This window comes from Natator depressus, chromosome 3, assembly GCF_965152275.1.
Source record: "Natator depressus isolate rNatDep1 chromosome 3, rNatDep2.hap1, whole genome shotgun sequence".
In the NCBI taxonomy this organism is placed as follows: Eukaryota; Metazoa; Chordata; order Testudines; family Cheloniidae; genus Natator; species Natator depressus.
The window spans coordinates 148065200-148088434 of NC_134236.1; the positions used below are offsets into that span (position 1 = coordinate 148065200).

The window sequence follows — 23235 nt, forward strand, 5'->3', positions numbered from 1 at the left end:
TACTTGGGTGTGTTTTTTTCCCCACAAACTTCAGACTTAAGGTAATTCAGTGTTCTCTCTCTCTCTCTCTCTCTCTCTCTCTAAGAAAAAGTTAACAAAGCACTGAAATATATACGCTGAAGTCACCTTAACTCCTGTCATCTTTTGTCAAATATTCTTGCATAGCACCATTTACTCAACATATGTATAATGGTAGGGTTTTTATTGTTTGGGTTTTTTAAATTGCTAAATTGTTTGGGTGGGAATTAGAAATTTGATTCTTTCTTGTTCTTGCTTTATGCAATGTAAGGTTCTGTTTTTCATAAGGTTTGTATGCTCTTGGAAGTTTGATTTTATGTATGTTTTAGTATATAATGGAGGGTTTAAATTTGATTAATTGTCTTGTATGTAAGTGTAGCCCATCTCTCTGATAAAAATGTCTATTTTTATCTCATTATAGCATCTGATAAGTTACACTTGAATACCTAATACTGTTATAGCTGCTGTCTTGTAGCTTATATTAAGGGCACCTACAGTCTCAGGCACCTTTTTATATTTAAATAAATGTAAATAAATAATAAATGAATATGCTTTGTACTTGTAGGCACTTGTAGATCAGTTTGAAGACAAGAAACCATTGGTATCTGAACGAATGAAGATTTTCTACAGTTGTCAGGTGCCTCCACACTGGGCCATAGAGGTACAAACTACCAGTATGACATTTACTCTAGATACCATGTTCAGATGTGATACCAGTGTGATATGTGCCAGCAGTGCCCCTCTGCCATGTACATTGGCCAAACCAGACAGTCTCTACGCAAAAGAATAAATGGACAGAAATCTGACATCAGGAATTATAACATTCAAAAACCAGTAGGAGAACACTTCAGCCTCCCTGGTCACTCAATAACAGACTTAAAAGTGGTAATTCTTCAACAAAAAACCTTCAAAAACAGACTCCAATGTGAAACTGCAGAACTGGAATTAATTTGCAAACTGAACACCATCAAATTAGGCCTGAATAAAGACTGGGAGTGGATGGGTCATTACAAAAACTGATTTTACCATACTAATTTCCCCCTACAGTTACTCACACCTTCTTGTCAACATTTTGAAATGGGCCACCATCATTACCACTACAAAAGTGATTTTTCCTCCCTTAGTATTCTACTGTTAATTGAATTGTCTCGTTAGACTGACCCCCCCCCCCCACTTGGTAAGGCAACTCCCATCTTTTCATGTACTCTCTGTGTGTGTGTGTGTGTGTGTGTATAATTTTATATATAATATATATACCTGCTACTGTATTTTCCACTCCATGCATCTAATGAAGTGGGTTCTAGCCCACTAAACCTTATGCCCAAATAAATTTGTTAGTCTCTAAGGTGCTACAAGGACTGCTCGTTGTTTTTACTGATATAGACTAACATGACTACCACTCTGAAACATGTTCAAATTATTTTTGATATTGCATGCTATTTTGTGACGCACCATGTCCTAGAAGCTGCAGTGGAAACCCACTGTCTGCTGCATATTACCATGTATAAATTGGAAAACTTGTTGAAAAAACTGGATGAACCTAACAATATAGGAATATGTAGATTTAAGAAAGAAAGAAAGAAAGAAAGAAATCAAATTCTAGAACATGTGCAGCTTTTTTATATACATTTCTATCTTACGCAGAATTGACTGCTTGCTTAGAGGTGTTTGCTTGCAAAACAGCTTTTCTGCATGGTCTTCTCCTTTTTTGCTTTAATGGAAAACAGAATAAGAATTCTTCAAAAGAAAATGGAGCAAATAGAGTTAGTGTGTTCTACAGTTACCAAAATACCATAAACGAAAAGGGTTGCCATTCTTAGGGGTCTGCTTCCTGTCTCTCCATCTACCCATTAATGAGGTAGACCAAGTCTTATAGGAAGTGGGTCATGGCCAGAGTACTCTGGGTCAGTGGGTGAGATAACCCTGTTTGTTTCCATTTTCCACATAAGCCTGAAGTCCTCCTATACCTCAATAAGGTTCTGCCTCCTAGATGTTGGCCTTTCACTTTGATCCAGGCCCACTCCCCCATCAGTCCCTTTAGTGCCCACTTCCCCTCCTCCACTATGTGATGGATTTTCTTAAGAATTCCCTCTTTTCCCCTGTGGAATCTGATACCTCATCCCACAAGAGGAATACCAAAGCTGAAGCACTCTTATTTTCTAGTCGTGCACCTTCTTTTTTTGTAGGATGAAGAGGGCATTTTTTTCCAGCTACATTTTAATTTTAAGTGGAAGGTCATGCTATTTGAAAGATGTCAGACTGTGCGTAGTCTTATCTGGTGGTATATTTAACGCAGTATCAGAGGGGTAGCCTTGTTAGTCTGTATCCACAAAAACAACGAGGAGTCCAGTGGCACTTTAAAGACTAACAGCTTTATTTGGGCATAAGCTTTTCTGGGTAAAAAAAACCCACTTCAGATGCATGGAGTGAAAATTACAGGTACAGGCATAAATATATATTGGCACATGAAGAGAGGGGAGTTACATTACAAGTGGAGAACCAGTGTTGAAGGCCAATTCAGTCAGGGTGGATGTGGTCCACTCCCAATAATTGATGAGGTGGTGTCAATACCAAGAGAGGGAAAATTGTTTTGGTAGTGAGCCAGCCGCTCCCAGTCCCTATTCAAGCCCAGATTGATGGTGTTAAGTTTGCAAATGAATTGTAGATCTGCAGTTTCTCTTTGAAGTGTGTTTTTGAAGTGTTTTTGTTGAATAATGGCTACTTTTAAATCTGTTGTTGAATGTCCAGGGAGATTGAAGTGTTCTCCTACTGGCTTTTGTATGTTACCATTCCTGATGTCTGATGTGTGTCCATTTATCCTCTTACGTAGAGGCTGTCTGGTTTGGCCAATGTACATGGCAGAGGGGCATTGCTGGCACATGATGGCATATATCACATTAGTAGATGTGCAGGTGAATGAGCCCCTGATGGTGTGGTTGGGTCCTATGATGGTGTCGCTAGAGTAGATATGGGGATAGAGAAGGCAATGGGGATTGGTTCCTGGGTTAGTGTTTCTGTGGTGTGGTTTGTAGTTGCTGGTGAGTATTTGCTTCAGGTTGGGTGGGGGGGGGCTGTCTGTAAGCGAGGATTGACGTGGCTCCCAAGGCCTGTGAGAGTGGGGGATCGTTTTCCAGGATGGGTTGTAGATTGTTGATGTGCTGGAAAGGTTTTAGCTGGAGGCTGAACGTGATGGCCAGTGGTGTTTTGTTGTTTTCCTTATTGAGCCTGTCCTGTAGTAGGTGACTTCAGGGTACTATTGCTGTAATAAGATGGTGTTGTATGGTAGTGATAACATGTATGAATACATATCAAATTGCAGAGGCTATAGATCCCAATTCTGTAGTGAGATGCTCATGTGTGGATGCTTGCACCTGCATAGAGCTCCATTAAATCAATTTGATCTCCGAATGAGCTTAGGGGGCTTGCCTCCATTATCTCATTGCAGGATTGGGGCCTTACTTAGTAAATTTCTATATATTTCTACAAATAAAATTGCGTATTTTATATATGGTAAGCAAGTTTATAAATTCTTTAAAACTGAAGGGGATATTTGCTATATTAATCTCTTTTTAAAAAAAAACAAAAAACTTCAAAGTCTAGAAAACACAGCTTAATAGGTTAGTTTAAAATGGAATTACTTATTTTTAAAAGTTAAATAAATATTGTATTGCAATGCTTCTGCTCTCAAATCTTTGTCTTACCTTTAAGTCAGATCTGTATGGCTGCTCAAACTGGACTGATGTGCCTTCTGGAAGGAGCTCTAAATTTTTCCAATTTTTTCACATAAAAATTATTTATGGAGATTGTTACATTGTGTGGACAAGTTTACTTTAAATATATTTGAAACAATACAAAGGAATTTTTATTAGGATGATTTGTCAGTGATGAGCAAAATTCAGAAGCTTGATTGGGATTAATCACCCAGAAGTTATCCAAACTTTATCCCAACCCCATTAGTCTTCAAAATTTGGCTACACATCTCATGAGAAATGTTTCTTGTATTTTTTGTGTTTCCTGTTCAGGCCAGAAATGCCTGTAACATCTTTTTTAAAAATGATAATGAACATGCATTTAACTTTTTTCTATTATTTTTGACTTTCAGCACCAACTTGCAAGCTTACTCTTTGAACTGGGGTGCACAAGTTCAGCTCTCCAGATCTTTGAGAAGCTGGAAATGTGGGAAGCTGTAGTAATCTGCTATGAAAGAGCAGGACAGCATGGGAAGGTGAGAGTCTTGTTATCTGAGCTGAGTTTCTTGGATTTTGTTATTTATATTACAGTAGCACCTAGAAATCTTGTTGTGCTACGCACTGTATACATGTAAACACATGCAGATACACACAGACCTGTTATGTATTAATACAAATAGATATGAACTCACCCAACTTTTTTCTATTTAGCAATTCAAACAATGGCTGATTTATTGTAGGTGTCATGGCAGAAGTGGGTCTGGCGAAGGTATTTGAACTGGGAGAGGGTAGTACAGGTCAGCCCACGGTCAGTGTCCATACACAAGGAGAAGTGTGTGAAGAAAATATTTGTGGGGAAAGAGGACAAGCAGCAAATGAGTTTAGTATCATTGGTAGAACTGAGAAGGACCTGTGGTTGGGGACATGTTGGGAGGGGAATGCGTGAGTGAGAAGTGGCTTTGGAGGTGAGAGCAAGAAGTTTGAACTTGATAGCGTGACTGATCGTGTGTGAGAGAGAGAGAAGGGTGATGTGGTCCTGGCTAAGGACAATGAAGACTGTTTTATATGGTGGGGTACAATGTGAGTGTTACAGATTAGGAGGTTCAAATAATCAAAATGGGGAGATGCTGAGGGCCTGGACAAGAGTTCTGACTGTGTGAAAAGAGGTAATCCAGTTATAATTCCTACTTAACTTTAGTTCTCATTTAACGGTAGCTCAAACAGACATATGCTGTACGTTTTGTTTTTAAAAGGCATAGTTTTAAGGATCATTAAGATAAATCAAATACTCAAGTCGGGAAATGCATTTTTTAAGATTGAAAGTTCCACTTTAACTCTCCCTCCTTGGTTGTTTCTCTGCTGAGGTTTCTCTGAACTTCTCCCTCCATTGCACTAGCACTTGTGACCAGCAGTGGGAGCACTAGGGTAGGCCAGCCAGTTGACATTTACTGCTGTCATCTAACCCCGTATGCTGATGACACAGTAGTATAAAGCTGCTGGTGGCTAGTCTATATTAGCCCTACCTATTGCTCACACCAATGAAAATGCACTGGTGCTAAAGCATTGATGAAAGGAAGTTAAGAAAATGCTTACTGGATATGTTACCTGTTTGCTTATACCTTTAAATGTGTTCTGATTATGCTAATATGTCCAGGTGGGAAGACTGATAACATAAGATCCATGGTAAAAACCCTGTTTTCAGTAGCATGTAACTTTCTGAAAGGTGAAAGTTTTTCCTCTTTGGTCCCTTGGCCACCTTACTCAGATCTACTGATACATGGAGAACCTATTTAAAGCCATACATGGAAAGACTGGGCTTACATTGAGTTAAGGTTGCAGAGGCAGTTTGTAGCCTTTTTATATAGAATTGTAACTTGTCAATTAAAACAAATAACCTAGAATTTCTTTTAATGCCTTATGTAACTTTTTCCAATTATACTAGGCCAATATGTAGATCTTGGTAATTATAAACTGACAGATCTGTGTTTCACTGCCAAATGCCATGTCACATTATGCCTGCCTTGGGGATACTGTGCTACTCTGAGGACTCTTTCAGTACAGTAGAGAAATAGAGGTCAATATTTTCCATTTCCTGGAAACACATTCTGTTCTAGTTAAATGTACCAACTGCCCATAGGGAGTTATGAAAATGGCATTCAGGCAGAGTATCTGACACAGGAAACTGCTTTCAAAATTGATGTTTGTACAGCACTTTGAAAATACAAAACACCATGTAAGTGCTAAGTAGCAACAGTACTGAAAACAAGGTTAGATCTAGAGCAAACGGACAAAAAAAGAAAGATTTAGCTGTAAGACAAGGAGTGAGTATATTTGTGCTCATTATCAAGAGAGCATTATTACTGTGAAATATTCCTATTAAAAAGACACTGTAACTAGACGTGTGGAAATGCATGAGAATCTGCTAGTGCGAAATATTGTCAATGGATGGAGCAGCCTCAGAGCAAGCTGTGTTAGACAAGGCTTTGTACCTGATTCTCAGGATTATTTTAAAATGAGAGTAATGAAAAGCTGAAAAAACTTACAAAATGGTCAAACACTGAAGAATATTAAGGGGGGAATATTAAGCCCTAGAGTCATATCATGCTCTTTATTTCTACTTTTGAATTCTTGGCTGACAAAAAAGTTACAAACATCAACAATGCAGATACAGAAGTGAAGAGGTAAAGTAGTGCTACAATTAGTACTGCAGCATGTATTAGATCCAATATACTTGAGAAAAGCCTAAATGATAACTGGGGGAGTGCATATAGCCGCATAAAATTTGCTAAGAGCAAGAGGTTACTAAAGTTTAGTAAACTGTTTTCTGGATTTTTTTATGATTATTGGATATGACTCTACTTGTTTATTTCATAATATGAATATAATTAGTGGAATCTGGTATCATAAAGTGAGCCAGCAAAAGAGCAACACAGTGCCAAGCAAGGAGCAAAACAGAATACTTATACAAAAAGAGCAATTTAAGTTGTGAACACACAGTGTGGTGTTAGTTACTGACCTTGTCATTCCAATTTTTTCACTTGTTGCATTCCTCCAATGGACCTATTGAAGAGCAGACACCAGTTTTCATGGATGTGGTAAAAAAGTAGGCTGAGGAAAGGGTCCTGAGCCTGTCAATACTACTGAAAACTAAAGAGGGGCATTTGTACCAAATGGGAATGTTACTGGGAGCATAAATGTGGGGGAGGGCGCAATGGCTATAGAAGCTAAGATGGTCCCTTGATCTTGAAACCTTGAATAAGGCATCCGGTTTAAAAATATCACTCAGCCTTTCAGTAATGGCCCCTAGCCTCCAGCGCCTGCCCTGCGCACACACTTCCCCTTCAGCCAGAGAACTGCATGTTTTGCCAGCTGGCAAATAGACCTACACCCACTACTTCCTCTCTGCTTTGCCACCTCCATGCTGCTTGGTATGTGTCAAAGGTGTAAATGAAGGGCTGTTAGGAGCAGAGCTCCCTCCTCAGCTTCTCCTGCATTAGTTCCAGCCATTGAACCCACTGTGCTTCACTAGGGTCAGGCGAGACATCACAGGAGAGGGCTGCTAGCTTGGTTCTTAAGACATCTTCAGGGACAAGACACCCTTCCCTCCATCATTGTGGAGGCTTGGTGGGAACTTGTTCCTTACCCTTACTTGGGGGTAGTTCCAGCCCCGCTCCTCACCCACCTTCCCCAGCCTTTGATTTACCTGTGAATTTCCACCTTGAGGAGTGCCAGTGTAACAAGGCAGTAGATGCTTGTGAGATGGACACTGGTTTGGAGGAGGGGAATTGCTCCCCCTAGGACAGAGCTATTTGGGGACAGAATTGTGGGGAGCCTGCATGGGGGTTGGCCCTCCTGACCACTTGCCGTGTTAGAGAGACAGCAAGAATGTGGGGAGAGGAGGAGCTCCTGGAATGGGGTGGGGACTCCCTCATGTGCAGGAGCCCTAGAACACTGCTTCCCCTTCTTCCTCGGGTGGGAAAAGCCAGGAACAGAGCCCAGCTTTGCAGCTGCAGAGGCAGCAATCCATATGTCAGTGATCGTCCTTGTCACCACAGGAGAAGTCTATGAATGCAAAACCACAAAACATTACAAATGTTACTTCATGCAGGGAAACAACAATAGGAAGAGCTGGGAAGCCTGTTTCACCCTCTTATTCTGACTGCCTATGCATTACAGAGACAAGGTGGGTGAGGCAATATCTTTTATTGGACCAACTTCTGTTGGTGACGGAGACTAGCTTTTGCACTTATACAGAGCTCTTTTTCAAGTCTGGGAAATGTACTCAGTGAGTCACAACTCAATACTAGGTGGAACAGTTTTTTTAGAAGATAACACATTTCAAGAGATCATTGAAGGTGTAGTGGCCCATTAACACCTCTTCAGTCATGGGGGGAAGGGAGCTGGGAGGGGTTATTAGTGGGTTACAGATTGTTGTAATAAACCATAAATCCAATGTGTTTATTCAGTCCATGATTTTTAATGTCTAGCAAAGTTATGAATTTAAGCTCTCAGGCTCATCTTTTGAAGGTGTTGTGCAGGTTTCCTTTAAGAATGAGGATAGAGAGGTCAGATATAGAGAGTGGTCACTTTCTGAAAAGTGTTCACCGTCAGATGATGTTTTTGTCTTTTATTATTTTTCTGTGAGTTCATTCCAAGAGCGCAGTGATTGTCTTGTTTTACCCATTTAGTTGTTGTTGGGGCCTTAAAGCACTGGATAAGGTATTCCACATATTGATAGGCATGCGTAGGGTCCATGGATCTTGAAAGGTGTGTTGTGGGGAGTGTTGATTATCACAGCAGTAGAGAAATGTCTATAGGTTTTGCAACTGTTGTTCTGGCAGGGTCTGGTGCCACTTTGAGTTGATGTGCCCTGGTGTAAGCTGGGACCAACATGCCTACAATACTGCCTGTGCAATTTGTGGCAGAAAAGGAGTATCATGAAGTGCTGTGGAGCACAGGAACATGGGAAGGGGAAAGACAGGACAAATTAGATGGAATATCAGGAAAAGCTTCTTCAAGGCAAGATCAAACTAGTATATAAATTACTAAATTAATACTTTACATGATGCTTTGAAAATGTAACTACTGCCATTAAACTTTACAACAGGCTTGTAGAGAAATAAGTATTCCCTATATGTAGAAGAGGAAACTGAGACAAAGACTGCAGTGAGTCAGTTCCAAAACAGGAATTAGAATTTGGGAGTTTCCCTCTCCCACCCTCATGCTCAACCCACTCTGTCATACTACCTCTCTAGTAGACTGTCAAATACACTCCCAAGGGTAGGGTGACCAGATGTCCCTTTTTTAAGTCCTCCTGCGTGTGTCCTGACTTTTTTTTTTTTTTTTTTTTTTTTACAAATGGGCAAATGGTCCTGTATTTTGGGTCTCCCCCACCCACCCGGGCCGCTCCCCGTGCTGGTCCATCAGCAGAGCCCCCACTGCGTGCTGGCTCTCGGCCAGCAGGGCCTCGCCCCCGTCCCATTTCCAGCCGGCACTGGCTGCGCTCTGCGGTGGTTAGTGAGTGCGGGCAGGCTCCAGGCAGTAGCCGTTTATGTGTCACCTCTGCTGCCCACCCATCGGCCCATTACGTGCATTATCTTTCTTCATGTTTTAAATAAGTGTCTTGTGAACTGAGCTCTTGCTTTCATTCCAGTTCAGCTTAGACACGCCTGTTCAAACCATTTAATTGTAACCAAATCTTGTTTAAATCAGCAATATTTATGAAACTGTAATTTTAGTTTTATTTACCATGTTAAATTTACCTTTTTATAAAGTTAAATTTAAGAAGTTTTGTGAAGATTAATAAAAGTAGCTTGTTCTATAGTTTGGGAACATGCTCAAAATATATTTTTCAAAAGTTCATTTTATTTTGATTTCATTGCTAATTATGTATTTAATGATTAAGAATTATGAAATGAATCTCTCACATAGCGATTACACTTCATTTATCTAAATTATGGTCTTACCAAGAGAAAATCACCACTCAGATCCACATGAAGGATTTTGCTTCCGATATTTTTCTTTCTACAGAACCAGAATTCCCATCAAAGAGCAGGATACCAGTTTATATCTGCTACAAGGTTACAAGAGTAATTTTGCTCTCAACAAAAATGCACAGCATAATGGGAAATCTTGATTCAAAGCATTATCCAGATTTGTATGAGCCAACAAACTAATCATTTTTAAAAATCCAGATAATTTTGTGACTTTGTGATAAGAATCATTCGCATTAGTCCTGTGAAGATTGGAGGAACAAAGAGAGGATGAAAAACCAACTGCATAATATATATGGGAGGTGAACAGACAAAGTATTGTATATTTAATTATTCTGTTTTATCTCCAAGCTGGAATATTTATATTGGCAATGAATCACTACAAATTCAAGCCAAAACATACTGTTTTTGCGCACTTAAATGTAAAATGTAATTAGTGAATGGCTGGGCTGTTTGTGTAGTGTGTAACAGTACTAGGCACTACCATACAGAGACCTGGGTTTGGGAGTGACTTACACAGGATGAGGTAAAGGAGCAGCATGCAATGCCCTTTTCACCTCATAGCTGCTGTTCACAGCAGAATTGGTTAGTCTCTAAGGTGCCACTAGTACTCCTTTTCTTCTTGCGAATACAGACTAACACGCCTGCTACTCTGAAACCTAGCAGAATTTGTCTTGTTTTTATAAAAAAAAAAAAAAAAAAAGCCTGTACTTTCAGATTCTACCTGCTATGACTGCAACTATTTTAATTGTAAAAAGAAAAGGAGTACTTGTGGCACCTTAGAGACTAACCAATTTATTTGAGCATAAGCTTTCAGTGAACTGTAGCTCACAAAAGCTTATGCTCAAATAGATTGGTTAGTCTCTAAGGTGCCACAAGTACTCCTTTTCTTTTTGCGAATACAGACTAACACGGCTGCTACTTTGAAACCTATTTTAATTGTGTGGTTCTCTCTGTTCTAGAACAATTAATCATCTTTGAGATCAGCTGTCGATATTTATTAATTTAATCACAGTCAGAGAAGTCAGAGATGTGAGGAAAAATTATTTATCTAGTCTTTCCCTCTGCCAGTTCAGGGTTTTTTATGAAGGTATATTTTTCTCATGCTTTGCCCAGTCTAATAATAAATGTCTCAAGTAATAGAGATTTCACAGCTTCCTTTGGAAAACTATTCCACTACTTAAGAACTCTTACTGGTCAGCAATTTTTCCTGAGACTCAGCCTACAATTTTCTGCTTCTTAATTTGGTACCATATTTTCCAATTATGTTCCCATACAATCCTAAACAATTCCTCTCCCTTCTTTGTTTATGCCCTTCCAGTATTTGTAGACTGTTATGTTTCTGCTAAATCTTCACTTACCATAGATGGCAGCAAGAATGTCTTAATATATTAGAGATGAAAAAATTCACAACAAAGTGAAACCCTTGAAAGGGCTCTTTCTTTCTGAAGATTTCTGAATGGGCTCTTTGAACTTTATTAATAGTCCAAAATTAACCTGTATGCCCAAGATTGAGGGAGGGGCAGTAGAAGACTGCACCCACATTAGCCATTTTTTCTGACTGAATTCCCTAGAGATTATGCAAGTGTGGGGAAGGAAAATAGCTTTCACTAGAACAGAAGAGGGAAGAATCATTCCCACATGAAGATCAACAGTGCAGTTGCCTTAGGTAGAGTGAGTGACATACTGCAGGGGAATGTGATTAATAATAAACTGCTCAACCTCGGCTCTGTGGCAGGATTTATTGGACTAAGCCATAATCTCATATGGTTCAAACTGATCCTTTCAAATAGAGAGCATACACTGAGTTGAATTCTGAATGATGCTGCTAATATCTGTGTGTGTTATGTGTTGAGGTTATATTTGGGTGGGGGGAAATTCACTTTGGACCACTGATGATAGACCACTACCTGTTTGTTTATTGATGAGACTAAGGAGGGGAAAGTATCTTTTTGAAACTTTGAGGTTAGAGAGAGACTGTAACCTGGCACTGAGGAGAGTAAGACACAGTTATAAAGGGTATTGTAGACACTCAATTTTAACAGGTCTTGTGGGAACTCCAGCGTGTATCCTCTCTTCCAAAAGCCTGCAAATCCTCTGAAACTTGCTTCTTAAATGCTTGCTTATGTCTGAGTATATTTTTATTTCCTACATTTAGATGAAAATATAGCTTTTATTTGTACATTTTGTAGAACAGTAGCAGCCACAGCCAAGAGGGAGTAAAGAGAGAGGTAACATAAAACATGTTGGAAGCATTGCCTCCAGAAGGGGCAAATTAGAGATCAGGAAATGGAATAAGCATTGAGGATACCTAATGAGGTGATTCAAACAAAGAAGAATAAAAGAGCAGGCAGGACCTGTCAGTAGCCTAATAGTAGCAGCAGTGCACTACCATGTAAGAGATACAAATTGGATTTCCAGAGTTTGTATTTGCTTGTTGGGCAAAAGATACAGTTGAGGCATGAAATAGGGAACAGCTATTTGCAGCTTTAACGTACTGACACTTTCCCCAGTACAAAGACGTAAAGGTTAATCCCATTTTGACACTGAGGTGCTCCCAGGTTGTACCATATTTCAAAATTTTACTGGAGAAGAATTCTCCTTTTCACATAGTCCTCTGCTTTATCTCCAAATAGTCCTCTGCTGGAAAATGTAAGAGTTTACATTTCACCTTGACTTCTATGAAAAACAGTTTGAAAAAAATTGATCTCTGAAATGACTCCTTTTTACCGCACTAGAGTTGCAATAAAAATGAATATGGCTTTCGTATTTAACATAAGTAAATCATGCCTTAAGGTTCATGCAGACATGAACAGAATTTTAACAGCAGCACTTAAATGTTAGTCTTTGGGCTTTACAAGATGTAAAAGAATTTATGGAACTTTTTTTTTTTTCTTCAAGGATTTATCTCTGACACAGACTTTGTTCAAGATACTGTTTTGTTTTTCAGATTTCTTGACTTTTCTTAGATTATGTAAGGAACTGCTAAAGTGTAAAATCTGAGAGACAATGGTAATATGTGGTTAGATTGACCATGGATTCTTCTATTAAGGGGCTCATTTCCTTTTTATTTTTATAATAGGCGGAAGAAGTCTTGAGGCAAGAGCTAGAAAAAAAGGAAACACCAGGATTATATTGCTTGCTGGGTGATGTTCTTAAAGATCACCAGTACTATGACAAGGCTTGGGAGTTATCTAAGCATCGCAGTGCCCGGGCCCAGCGCTCCAAGGGTCTCCTCTATCTTCGCAACAAAGAGTTCAGAGAATGTGTGGAGTGCTTCGAATGTTCAGTGAAGATTAACCCCATGCAGGTTGGGAAAGAAAAACAAATATGGGTTTTAAAGTTTGCATGTTTACTTTTTAATTTTGTTGTGTTTTTAAATGTATTTTTCAAAATTTAAAAACAGGTTAACTGTGTTCACAAATGTCAGAGTAACCGTTTTAACGTTATTAATTTATGTGGTAAACATTGCTGATCTTCAAGGTGAGAGACTAAGAGCTCTGTCTAGAAGCAGCATAATAAGGGAATGGACATGTACAAGTTTTCCTATGCAGGCCTTCTGCCAAAATTGAGACTTGGCTTGTTGTATCCCCACTGTTCCCAAAATGCCAAGACACTGCAAATGGGTAGTGTTGCTCGGCAATAAAGGGCAGGGTGGACTAACGGCATCTGAAGTTTCTTCTCGCCGCCAAATGGTCTGGATTAGAACTTTCAGTGACCTCATGTGATGCACTTCTAGAAGCGATAGTTGTACATAGTTTTACAAGTTTTATACTACTTTACAAACATTTTATTATTTAATCTATTTGGCCCAAGTGTCGTATTAAAGTGCAAAAGTTTGCAAAAGACAACGCAGTAATACAATTATGGTATAATATAGAAGGTATTTCTCACTAATGTATATTCTTAATCTAGCGTGATATTTTTTCATGTAATATAGTTCCCTAGCTGCAAAATAGTATTTCGTGTGCATTTAAAAATATATCAATTTTATAGGCATCTTAGAAGTACCTAAAATAGAGATTATAATTTATAGAATCTTAACACTATTACTCCCTCCTTTTCCGCTGGCAAAAGATTTTTTACACACAAATGTATTTATAAATTTGATTGGCTGTCTTGCGTCCTAGTTAAAGAAAATAGACCATATAGATATTTTCAGTAGCGAATCCTGCAAAAGAGAGTCAGGGGAACTACCATTTGGGTAGTGACAAGCTTATGGGTGCACCTAAATCCATTCACTCTTAAAAACATTTATGCTGATGTTTCAGTTTAGGGCTGAATTGTGTCTTATAACTATTGCCTTGCACTGGGAATGGATTACAGCTGCCACTTCCCAGCAGGCATTGTGCTTCATAGATGACTCCTAGAGCTCCTTAACAAATATGGGGAGCACTGCTCACACCCCATAAGACCTTCCTTGGATTCATTTCTTCTGCACATCTCTTGGCTGAGTAGTGGTTCTAGGCCAACAAAGTTTTTGCCCTTGGGTGAGTTTGAGGATTTTTGGCTATGAATAGGCCTGCATGGATAGCACAAACCTAGAGTGGCACCTTATGGCCTGTCCCTCCCTCTGTGCAGTAGCTAACCCCATTCTGGTCCTTTATGAAGAGATCTTGCAGTTTGACAGTAAACAGAAAACAGATATGAATTTTCATTTAACACAGTCTGCATGAGATACCACAGAAAGAGAGAAGGTTCCAGCAAAGTAAAGTAGAACGTCATCTGTCAGTGTTTCCAGGCAAGGTCCAGAAACAAGGTTAGGAGTACTAGTGGCACCTTAGAGACTAACCAATTTATTTGAGCATAAGCTTGCATGAGCTACAGCTCACTTCATTGGATGCACGAAAGCTTATGCTCAAATAAATTGGTTAGTCTCTAAGGTGCCACTAGTACTCCTTTTCTTTTTGCGAATACAGACTAACACGGCTGCTACTCAGAAACAAGGTTGTAGCTGAGAACCCTGTAAACCAAACAGATAAGCTGAAATAGTTTGGGAAAGCAAAATGGAGCTTCCCAAGCAACAAAGATCTATCTCTTGATTCAAGGGGATTGAAGAAAGTTTGGGATCTTCTCATAAAACCAACCACAAGAAATAAGGGAAGAGTGAGCACCGTCAAAAAGGCCTTGATTTGCTGTGAGAATAAGGGGATCCTGCAGTTGGAGAAAAGAGGTGTCATAAATATAAAGGGAAGGGTAAACCCCTTTAAAATCCCTCCTGGCCAGAGGAAATCTCCTCTCACCTGTAAAGGGTTAAGAAGCTAAAGGTAACCTCGCTGGCACCTGACCAAAATGACCAATGAGGAGACACGATACTTTCAAAAGCTGGGAGGAGGGAGAGAAACAAAGGGTATGTGTGTCTGTCTACATTCTGTCTTTGCCGGAGATAGACCAGGAATGAAGCCTTAGAACTTTTAGTAAGTAATCTAGCTAGGTATGTGTTAGATTATGATTTCTTTAAATGGCTGAGAAAAGAATTGTGCTGAATAGAATAACTATTTCTGTCTGTGTATCTTTTTTGTAACTTAAGGTTTTTGCCTAGAGGGGTTCTCTATGTTTTGAATCTAATTATCCTGTAAGGTATCTACCATCCTGACTTTACAGGGGGGATTTTTTTTTATTTCTATTTACTTCTATTTCTATTAAAAGTCTTTTTGTAAGAAAACTGAATGCTTTTTCATTGTTCTCAGATCCAAGGGTTTGGGTCTGTGGTCACCTATGCAAATTGGTGAGGCTTTTTATCCAACATTTCCCTGGAAAGGGGGGGGTGCAAGTGTTGGGAGGATTGTTCATTGTTCTTAAGATCCAAGGGTCTAGGGTACAGATGTGGGGACCTGCATGAAAAAACCTCCTAAGCTTATCTTTACCAGCTTAGGTCAAAACTTCCCCAAGGTACAAAATATTCCACCCTTTTGTCCTTGGATTGGCCGCTACCACCACCAAACAAATACTGGTTACTGGGGAAGAGCTGTTTGGACACGTCTTTCCCCCCAAAATACTTCCCAAAAACCTTGCACCCCACTTCCTGGACAAGGTTTGGTAAAAAGCCTCACCAATTTGCCTAGGTGACTACAGACCCAGACCCTTGGATCTTAAGAACAATGAACAATCCTCCCAACACTTGCAATATTTTGTACCTTGGGGAAGTTTTGTCCTAAGCTGGTAAAGATAAGCTTAGGAGGTTTTTTCATGCAGGTCCCCACATCTGTACCCTAGACCCTTGGATCTTAAGAACAATGAACAATCCTCCCAACACTTGCACCCCCCCCTTTCCAGGGAAATGTTGGATAAAAAGCCTCACCAATTTGCATAGGTGACCACAGACCCAAACCCTTGGATCTGAGAACAATGAAAAAGCATTCAGTTTTCTTACAAAAAGACTTTTAATAGAAATAGAAGTAAATAGAAATAAAAAAAAAATCCCCCCTGTAAAGTCAGGATGGTAGATACCTTACAGGATAATTAGATTCAAAACATAGAGAACCCCTCTAGGCAAAAACCTTAAGTTACAAAAAAGATACACAGACACAAATAGTTATTCTATTCAGCACAATTCTTTTCTCAGCCATTTAAAGAAATCATAATCTAACACATACCTAGCTAGATTACTTACTAAAAGTTCTAAGGCTTCATTCCTGGTCTATCTCCGGCAAAGACAGAATGTAGACAGACACACATACCCTTTGTTTCTCTCCCTCCTCCCAGCTTTTGAAAGTATCTTGTCTCCTCATTGGTCATTTTGGTCAGGTGCCAGCGAGGTTACCTTTAGCTTCTTAACCCTTTACAGGTGAGAGGAGATTTCCTCTGGCCAGGAGGGATTTTAAAGGGGTTTACCCTTCCCTTTATATTTATGACAAGAGGGTACTAACAGGTACAAGCAGTAAAGTAGTCTTATCCTTTAAATTCTCCAGATTATGATTTCTGGTACCTCTGTTATCGTGTAACCAAAAGCTTAGAATATGAGAAAGAGAGAGAGGTTGGGGAAAGGGTACATTTGGGAGATATTTGGTTATATGGATAGACAGAATTTAACCAAGGGGAGTGCCAGGCAAGAAGAGTAGTGGAGATAATACCACATCTGAGTTTAAAAAAAAAAAAGGAGAGGGGTGGGGGAGACTTCATCACTCAGACATGAAAGCGAGAAAGAGGAAAACACTCCAGAGGCGATGTCTGTATCTGTGACTGACTTGAGCCATCTCTGTGAGTCAGCAAGAACTTTTATGAATTGAGATGATGATGAGGCTGTTAACTGAGACAGGAGACAAATGCAGGAGAGCTGTATTAGAAGGTTTTTGAAAATTAGACATTTGAGGTACATTGAGGATGTAGGAAATCAAAAAAATGACTTTGAAATGTTGGTAGCACAGTAAAAGAAAGCACAGAGAAAGGTGCAACATTCCAAAAAGTTGATTGAGAACCTTGGAAAATAAAGATTAATAGATCCTGATTATTTTATCCACAAGCTAATTCGCAATTTGTAGTAAACAAAGCGCTTAATCATTTAGGCCAAACTAGGTTTCTGATTGAGTGTTCACCTTATTTTCTGAAAAAGTTACCTGAAAATAAAAAGAAAGGAATGTATTAATGTCATTGTGCCAGGAATAAAAGTATAAAGACCTGCAAGCAAATTTAAAAGTCTGAGTAAAAGCACACTTATGTATCTGATAGAATGGAGATAGTAAAGTTAAATAGTTTACTTTCCAACCTGAGACCTTGAGAGACACTAGAACATCATTGTTAAAATTGAACCTGCAGCTCATTTGGAAATGTTTGTTGTGCTAAAGTATTCTGGGCAGTTAGCTCCAGCTATTCTGTAGTAATTTGGCTGAAAGTAGATGCATGAACAATGTTACCTGGCATCCAAAGAAAAATAATAAATTATAGTAAAGAGCTCCTGTACTGCAGCAGGGGAATTAATTGAGGTTTTCAGAAATTTAATATAAGCTTCTTTAAATATGGCTAGTTTTTCTTTTTAACAACCCTGTCCCGTCCCCCGCCCCCCTAAAAAAAAAAAGCAAAAAAAAAAGCAAGCATCTGTTTCCTTGCTCTGAGATTTGGATTCCTGCTCCATAGCATGTTTATTTTCTCTCTTGACTTAGCAGGGAAAATGAAAACAATGCACTGCTAGTGGCAGTTGCTCTTCCTTAAACTTTATTACATGTGGTGACAATGAGATAAAAACTTGTATTTCAACAGTAATTGTTTTTTACAAGTGAGACTAAAGTAAACTGAATAATTTCCACTGAGTTATTTTTCAGCAAAATCTTCACATTTGTTTGTCTCACAGTATGCTGAAAGCAGTATCAGTAATTCTACATTTTTGGTGTTGGAGTCTATAAATGCTTCAGCATGACTCTCAAGCATTGTAAGGTAAAGCATAGAACACATTTCACCTGCTTATTTTGGCAATACAAAAGCTTGTTCTAATGCAGATTATATGGAAGATTATTGATTAAGATCTTCCCATTGTTACAGAGACAGCTGTGTTAGAGAGAGTTCTGGAGCCATCCATAAGAACTAAAACCAGTAATTCAGCATCTGTGACCTTAAGCTACCTTCATCTGTGAAGCAGCTGGCAGCCTTACTGTTCCATTTTGCAGTCTACTTTCTAAAGTCTTTCTTCAGTTTGTAACCATTTTCTCTGATGGGGAGGAAATTTGAATAAAACTGGCCTTCTGCGCTGTTCTATCCAACTTCTAAGATGTACAGAAACAATTTAATCTGCCTACAGCAATCTCTGTGAAGTGAACTACAGAAGCTTGGTCTCCGTCTGCTGTTAGAGTTACTCATGATTAAGGTTAAGTGTCTGTCACAGGTATTTTTAGTAAAAGTCAGGGACAGGTTGTGGGCAATCAACAAAAATTCAGAGAAGCCTGTGACCTGTCCCTAACTTTTACTAAAAAAAATACCTGGGAGGTGTGGGGGTAACAGTGGGAGCAGCACAGGGGCTGGCCTCCAGCAGCTGCTTCAGCTGCCCCATGGATGGCCCCAGGCCACTGCTCTGCCAGCCCTATGGAATGCTGCTCCGGCAGCCCTGGGGCAGATTCCCCACCCCCTCCACACTGCTTCAGCCCTGGGCTGCTGCTCCAGCGTCTGTGGGATTGACAGCTACTTCAGCCCTGCCAATGCGGAAGAAGTCATGGAGGTCCTGGAAAGTCACGGAATCCGTGGCCTCCATGACAGAATTGTACCCTTACTCATGATCACTGCTGTGCTTGTGGTGGTGGTAATTTGCATTAGAGTAGTACTTAAAGGCCCCAGTCAAGATCAGGTCACTGTTGTACTAAGCAGTGAATGAACATATAGTTTAAAATCTGAATAGACAAGACAGATACAGGTTGGGAGAAAGAAAGTGATATTATCCCCATTGTATAGAGAGAAAAGTGAGGCACAGATATTAAATGACCTGCCTGTGGTCACCAAAAAAGTCTGTGCAGAGCCAGAAATTGAGCCCAGATCTCTTGCATGTCTGGACTGCAACACTGTCTTTCATATCAGTTTTGAGCAGCTTGACAGTTCTTTTCCAACCTCACCTTTCTAAATGTTGTGGTAATTAGTTTCTCTTACTCTTCTATTTTTGGGTGCAATTGACATTCATTGAACTATTTTCCTATTTCTCTGCATACCAGAATCTCTGTCTGCAATTAGTGCAACTCAGGACTTCTGCTTTTCTTTCCAAGGTGAGTGGCTTGTCAGATTCCACCCACATTTACCCCGCTATATACAGAGGTACATTTTCTATAGAATCACTTTTTTGGTTACTATTATGTGTGATGCCCACTCCAGTAATGCCTGTCCTGTAAAGGATATAGATATTATAATGTGCTTTCCCCTCTTCTATGTCTGTATATTGTGCTTCTCATAACTGTTCCCCAGGTCCATGAGAAGATGTCATATAATTCCTCCCCCTCCAAATCTCCTGTCTTTCCACAGAATCGTACCAAAACCATCAGGGCTAATTGTAGTTCTGCAGAAACAAATCACCCTGTAGGAAAATATTTCCCTGAAGCATTAAGAATTTAAATCCTGAAGTGATTCAATGCTTAAATGACATGTTTGATTCCAGTGAGTCAGAGCCTGATTCTGATTCATACAAGGACTCAAGGTCACTCAAATTATATATACATTAGAAGCTAAAAAAGGAAGAAAGATCCATTCTTGTGTTCCTGGTCCCTGTCTCCCATGGGAAATGCAAAGGGAAAAAAAGCATTTAGAGTCAAATTCAGCTGCTATTATTCAGGCAAAATTCCCACTTAAGGCAAGAGGAGTTTTGGTTAATAAAGGGCAGCAGGTTTTATTCCTTAAAGCGTAAAACTAACAAGCATTCTGCTGAGAGGTGCTCTTCATTTTTTGTGTTCCATCCAAAGAAAGCTTTTAAATGAAAGCCAGTCCAAAACAAATAAAAATGAGCAGCTTTCCTCCATATAGGAGAGAGAAATTTCCTGTTCCTCAGGATGTTCTACCTATGATTTAGAGGCAAATTGTTTGAGACAAGTTGGACAAAATAATGTATCTTCCCCGCCCCCCGGATACTGAAGATTTTCATACACCATTGTCTTCTAAAGATCTGCCTAAAATGTATCCTTCCAAAAGTTAATTCTCTGTTCCAGAATATCTTAGAAGAAATGTAGGTTCCTCCCAAAAATTATGAATGATTCAACTACATAAATGACACATTCTCTGTTGCTAAGAATCTATTCTTCCTTTCTAGCATTGATCAAAAAAACTTTCTGATTTCTGTGAACAGAATCCAGTGTTCCCAAAGATTTCTTAGATAAGGATATTGACTATTCTTCCTAACCTGGTTTTTGAGACTGAGGCTAGAAATGGCTTACATTTTCACAGCCAGAGTCTTGCTACAATGGGTTGTGGCCATTCCGGTGACAGTTGGCAGCCAAGTAATCTGCCAGTGAGAACTCTTGACACACATACAATCCCATTTATGTTACTGACTCACTTCGCCAATAGAATTACAGCATGTGAATTAGAAGGAGAGGAAGGGTGATAGTTGAGTTAACTTGAGAAGCCTTGAGACTTCTTCCACCTATTGAGTTAACTAACACCTTTATTTAGCTGTGACACTTGAGTACCTTTCCCAGAGCTGAAGAAGAGCTCTGTGTAGCTCAAAGTGCTCTCTTTCACTAACGGAAGTTGGTCCAATAAAAGATATTGCCTCACCCACCTTGTCCCTCTACTATCTTAGGACCAACATGGCTATAACAACACTGCAAGCACTTTTCTGGAAGTAGCAGACCAGACCATGTGGCTCAGATAACTTTGCATGCTAGCCTGCATGGATTTGAGAGAGCCTGCAAATAGGTCATATGTCAGTATCTCTCTGGAAGTCAGCTTGCCATTGACTGCAACTGGATTTCAAAGCTTCAAACAATGCAATAAAAGTCTTACTCTCAAGAATTTCCCTTTTGAAAATCAGTCAGCCTTGTAGCGAGTGGCAGTGGGCAAAGGTAATTTATGTAAACAAACAGGGTTGAACTTTTATTCTAAACTTGCCTTGGGCTTCCTGATCACCAGGTATAACACAGATCTGAGCCTAAATTATCATAATATGATGGTATCTGCTCTGAACTGAATCTTCACAGTTCAGTCTCATCTCTGTTTTTCTAATCAATGGACAGACTTGGATATCAAACCAACAAACTAGTGCCAAAAAGGAACTTTAACCTAGTTTCACAAGCCTTGACAAAATTTATTTTTTGAACCTCTGACAAAGTTTGCCTTACACTACTTTTCAGTCGCTTTCCTCAGAGAAATTATTACATCAGCCAGCAGAGTAGTCAGATTTGATGCCCTGCCCAATAAAGTGGAATTCTTATTCTTTCTGCATAGAATACTGCCAAATCCATCTCTAAACTAGCAGCGTATCTTGTGCACTTTTCATCTTAGTCAAAAATGTCATTACCCACCTTAGAAACACTTAGAGAAGGTACATGTACTCTTTCTAGATGTTCAAAGGACAAATAAATGTTACGTCAATACAGCAGAGGATCGAAGGAAATGGATTCATTAATTGGTTTTGATGGGGGTCACAAAAGAGGCATAAAAACTTCAAAGGCCGCTGCCTATAGTAGTCAGAATGGCCATTACTGAACAAAGGGGGAACTGAGGCACAGAAATTAAGGTCAAAATTTCAGCTAACGATGGGTGCCCAAATTGAGACTCCTAGGACCTGATTTTTCAAAGTACATAGTATTTAAATCATTCAAAGCACCTCTCCCATTGACTTCAGCTCCAGTTGTGAGTGCTCACCACTTTAAATCAGACCCCACAGGGTGTCAAGTTGGGTACCCAGAAAATGAGGAATGCACAATTAGTGACTACCTGTGGAAAGTTTGGTGTCAGTAACTTGACTAGTATCATTTAGGAACTCTGTGGCAGAGAGAGAATCCAGTTTTCCAGGATGGCATTCAACTGTCTTAACCATGAGACTGTCCTTTCTTTACATAAATCCGCTGTCTCATTCAGTATACAACTTCCAGATTCTGCAACAAATGAAGCAGACAATAGTCTCTTTCCTTACATAACCCTGTGAAATAGCATGAGATTGGGATGGAACATATTGCCAGTGGGTTTCACAGATATTTGTGTACAGCAAAGGAATACTGAGACTCATGAATCTTGTGTTCCAGTTCAGGCTCTTGAGAGAACTGTGCTCTAGTAGGCACTGATTCGTCTGCCTGTTTTCCCCAAGCTTGACCATTCTGTCTCTTTCCCCCTCCCCATACAACCTGTCACTGTCTTTGTCCCACCCCCTACTCCTCACCCCTGTCTCACTTTCCTCGCTTATCCAGTCCCAGTCTTCACTCCTCAGGCTTTTCATCCAAGTCATAGTCTCATTGCTCAGCAAGCCTAGCTCCACCCTCCTGGCTCCTTGTCTGATCTGTCTGTTTCTTTCATGGCCTGTGGCCACCCCTGTGCCCACATTCCCTGTCTCCATTGGCTTCTGGTCCCAGCCTCCCTCTCAATCTCCTCGTCTAATCAGAGTACTCCCAATCTCTGTGCCCAGCCAGTCCCAGTTCTCCCCTCGCTCTCTGGTTCCTTGTCAGATTTCTCTCGTTTCTCCCTCCACCTCCTTGCTCCCACCTGGCTCCTGTCCCAGTCTTCTTGCCCAGTGAGTCCCATGCTCATCCCCCAGCTTCCAGTCCCAGTTTCTCTCTCCTTCCACTTCCAGCCTCCAGTCCAAGTCTTTTCCCCCTAGGCTCGTCGTATCAATCTACTCCCTCCCCAACCCAAGGTCCTGCTCTCATCGCCTCTGCATTGAACATGGGAAAACGGCATAGTGTCCCTGTTTCAGAAATGGCTGAACAGCATTGGCTGAAATTTTCCAAAAAAGATTCAGCTGTGGGAGAAAGTCAAGGAAAGTGTGGGCCCCTTACTGAATGAGGGAGGCAACCTAGTGACAGAGGATGTGGAAAAAGCTAATGCACTCGGTGCTTTTTTTGCCTCTGTCTTCACGAACAAGGTCAGCTCCCAGACTGCTGCACTGGGCAGCACAGCATGGGGAGGAGGTGACCAGC

At 40.0% G+C, this 23235-nt stretch overlaps 1 protein-coding gene across 4 annotated transcripts in view; it reads left to right on the forward strand.

Moving 5' to 3' along the window:
- TTC27 (tetratricopeptide repeat domain 27) overlaps positions 1 to 23235 on the forward strand; it is a 198384-nt gene that overhangs the window by 124108 nt on the left and 51041 nt on the right. For 2 of the 4 annotated variants that reach the window (XM_074949014.1, XM_074949017.1), the window contains exons 11-14: positions 584 to 679; positions 4121 to 4243; positions 12783 to 13010; positions 19330 to 19380. In XM_074949014.1, the coding sequence (XP_074805115.1) occupies positions 584 to 679; positions 4121 to 4243; positions 12783 to 13010; positions 19330 to 19380 (498 nt within the window). The remainder of the gene's footprint in view (positions 1 to 583; positions 680 to 4120; positions 4244 to 12782; positions 13011 to 19329; positions 19381 to 23235) is intronic. The other 2 variants (XM_074949015.1, XM_074949016.1) reach the window with 2 other exon arrangements.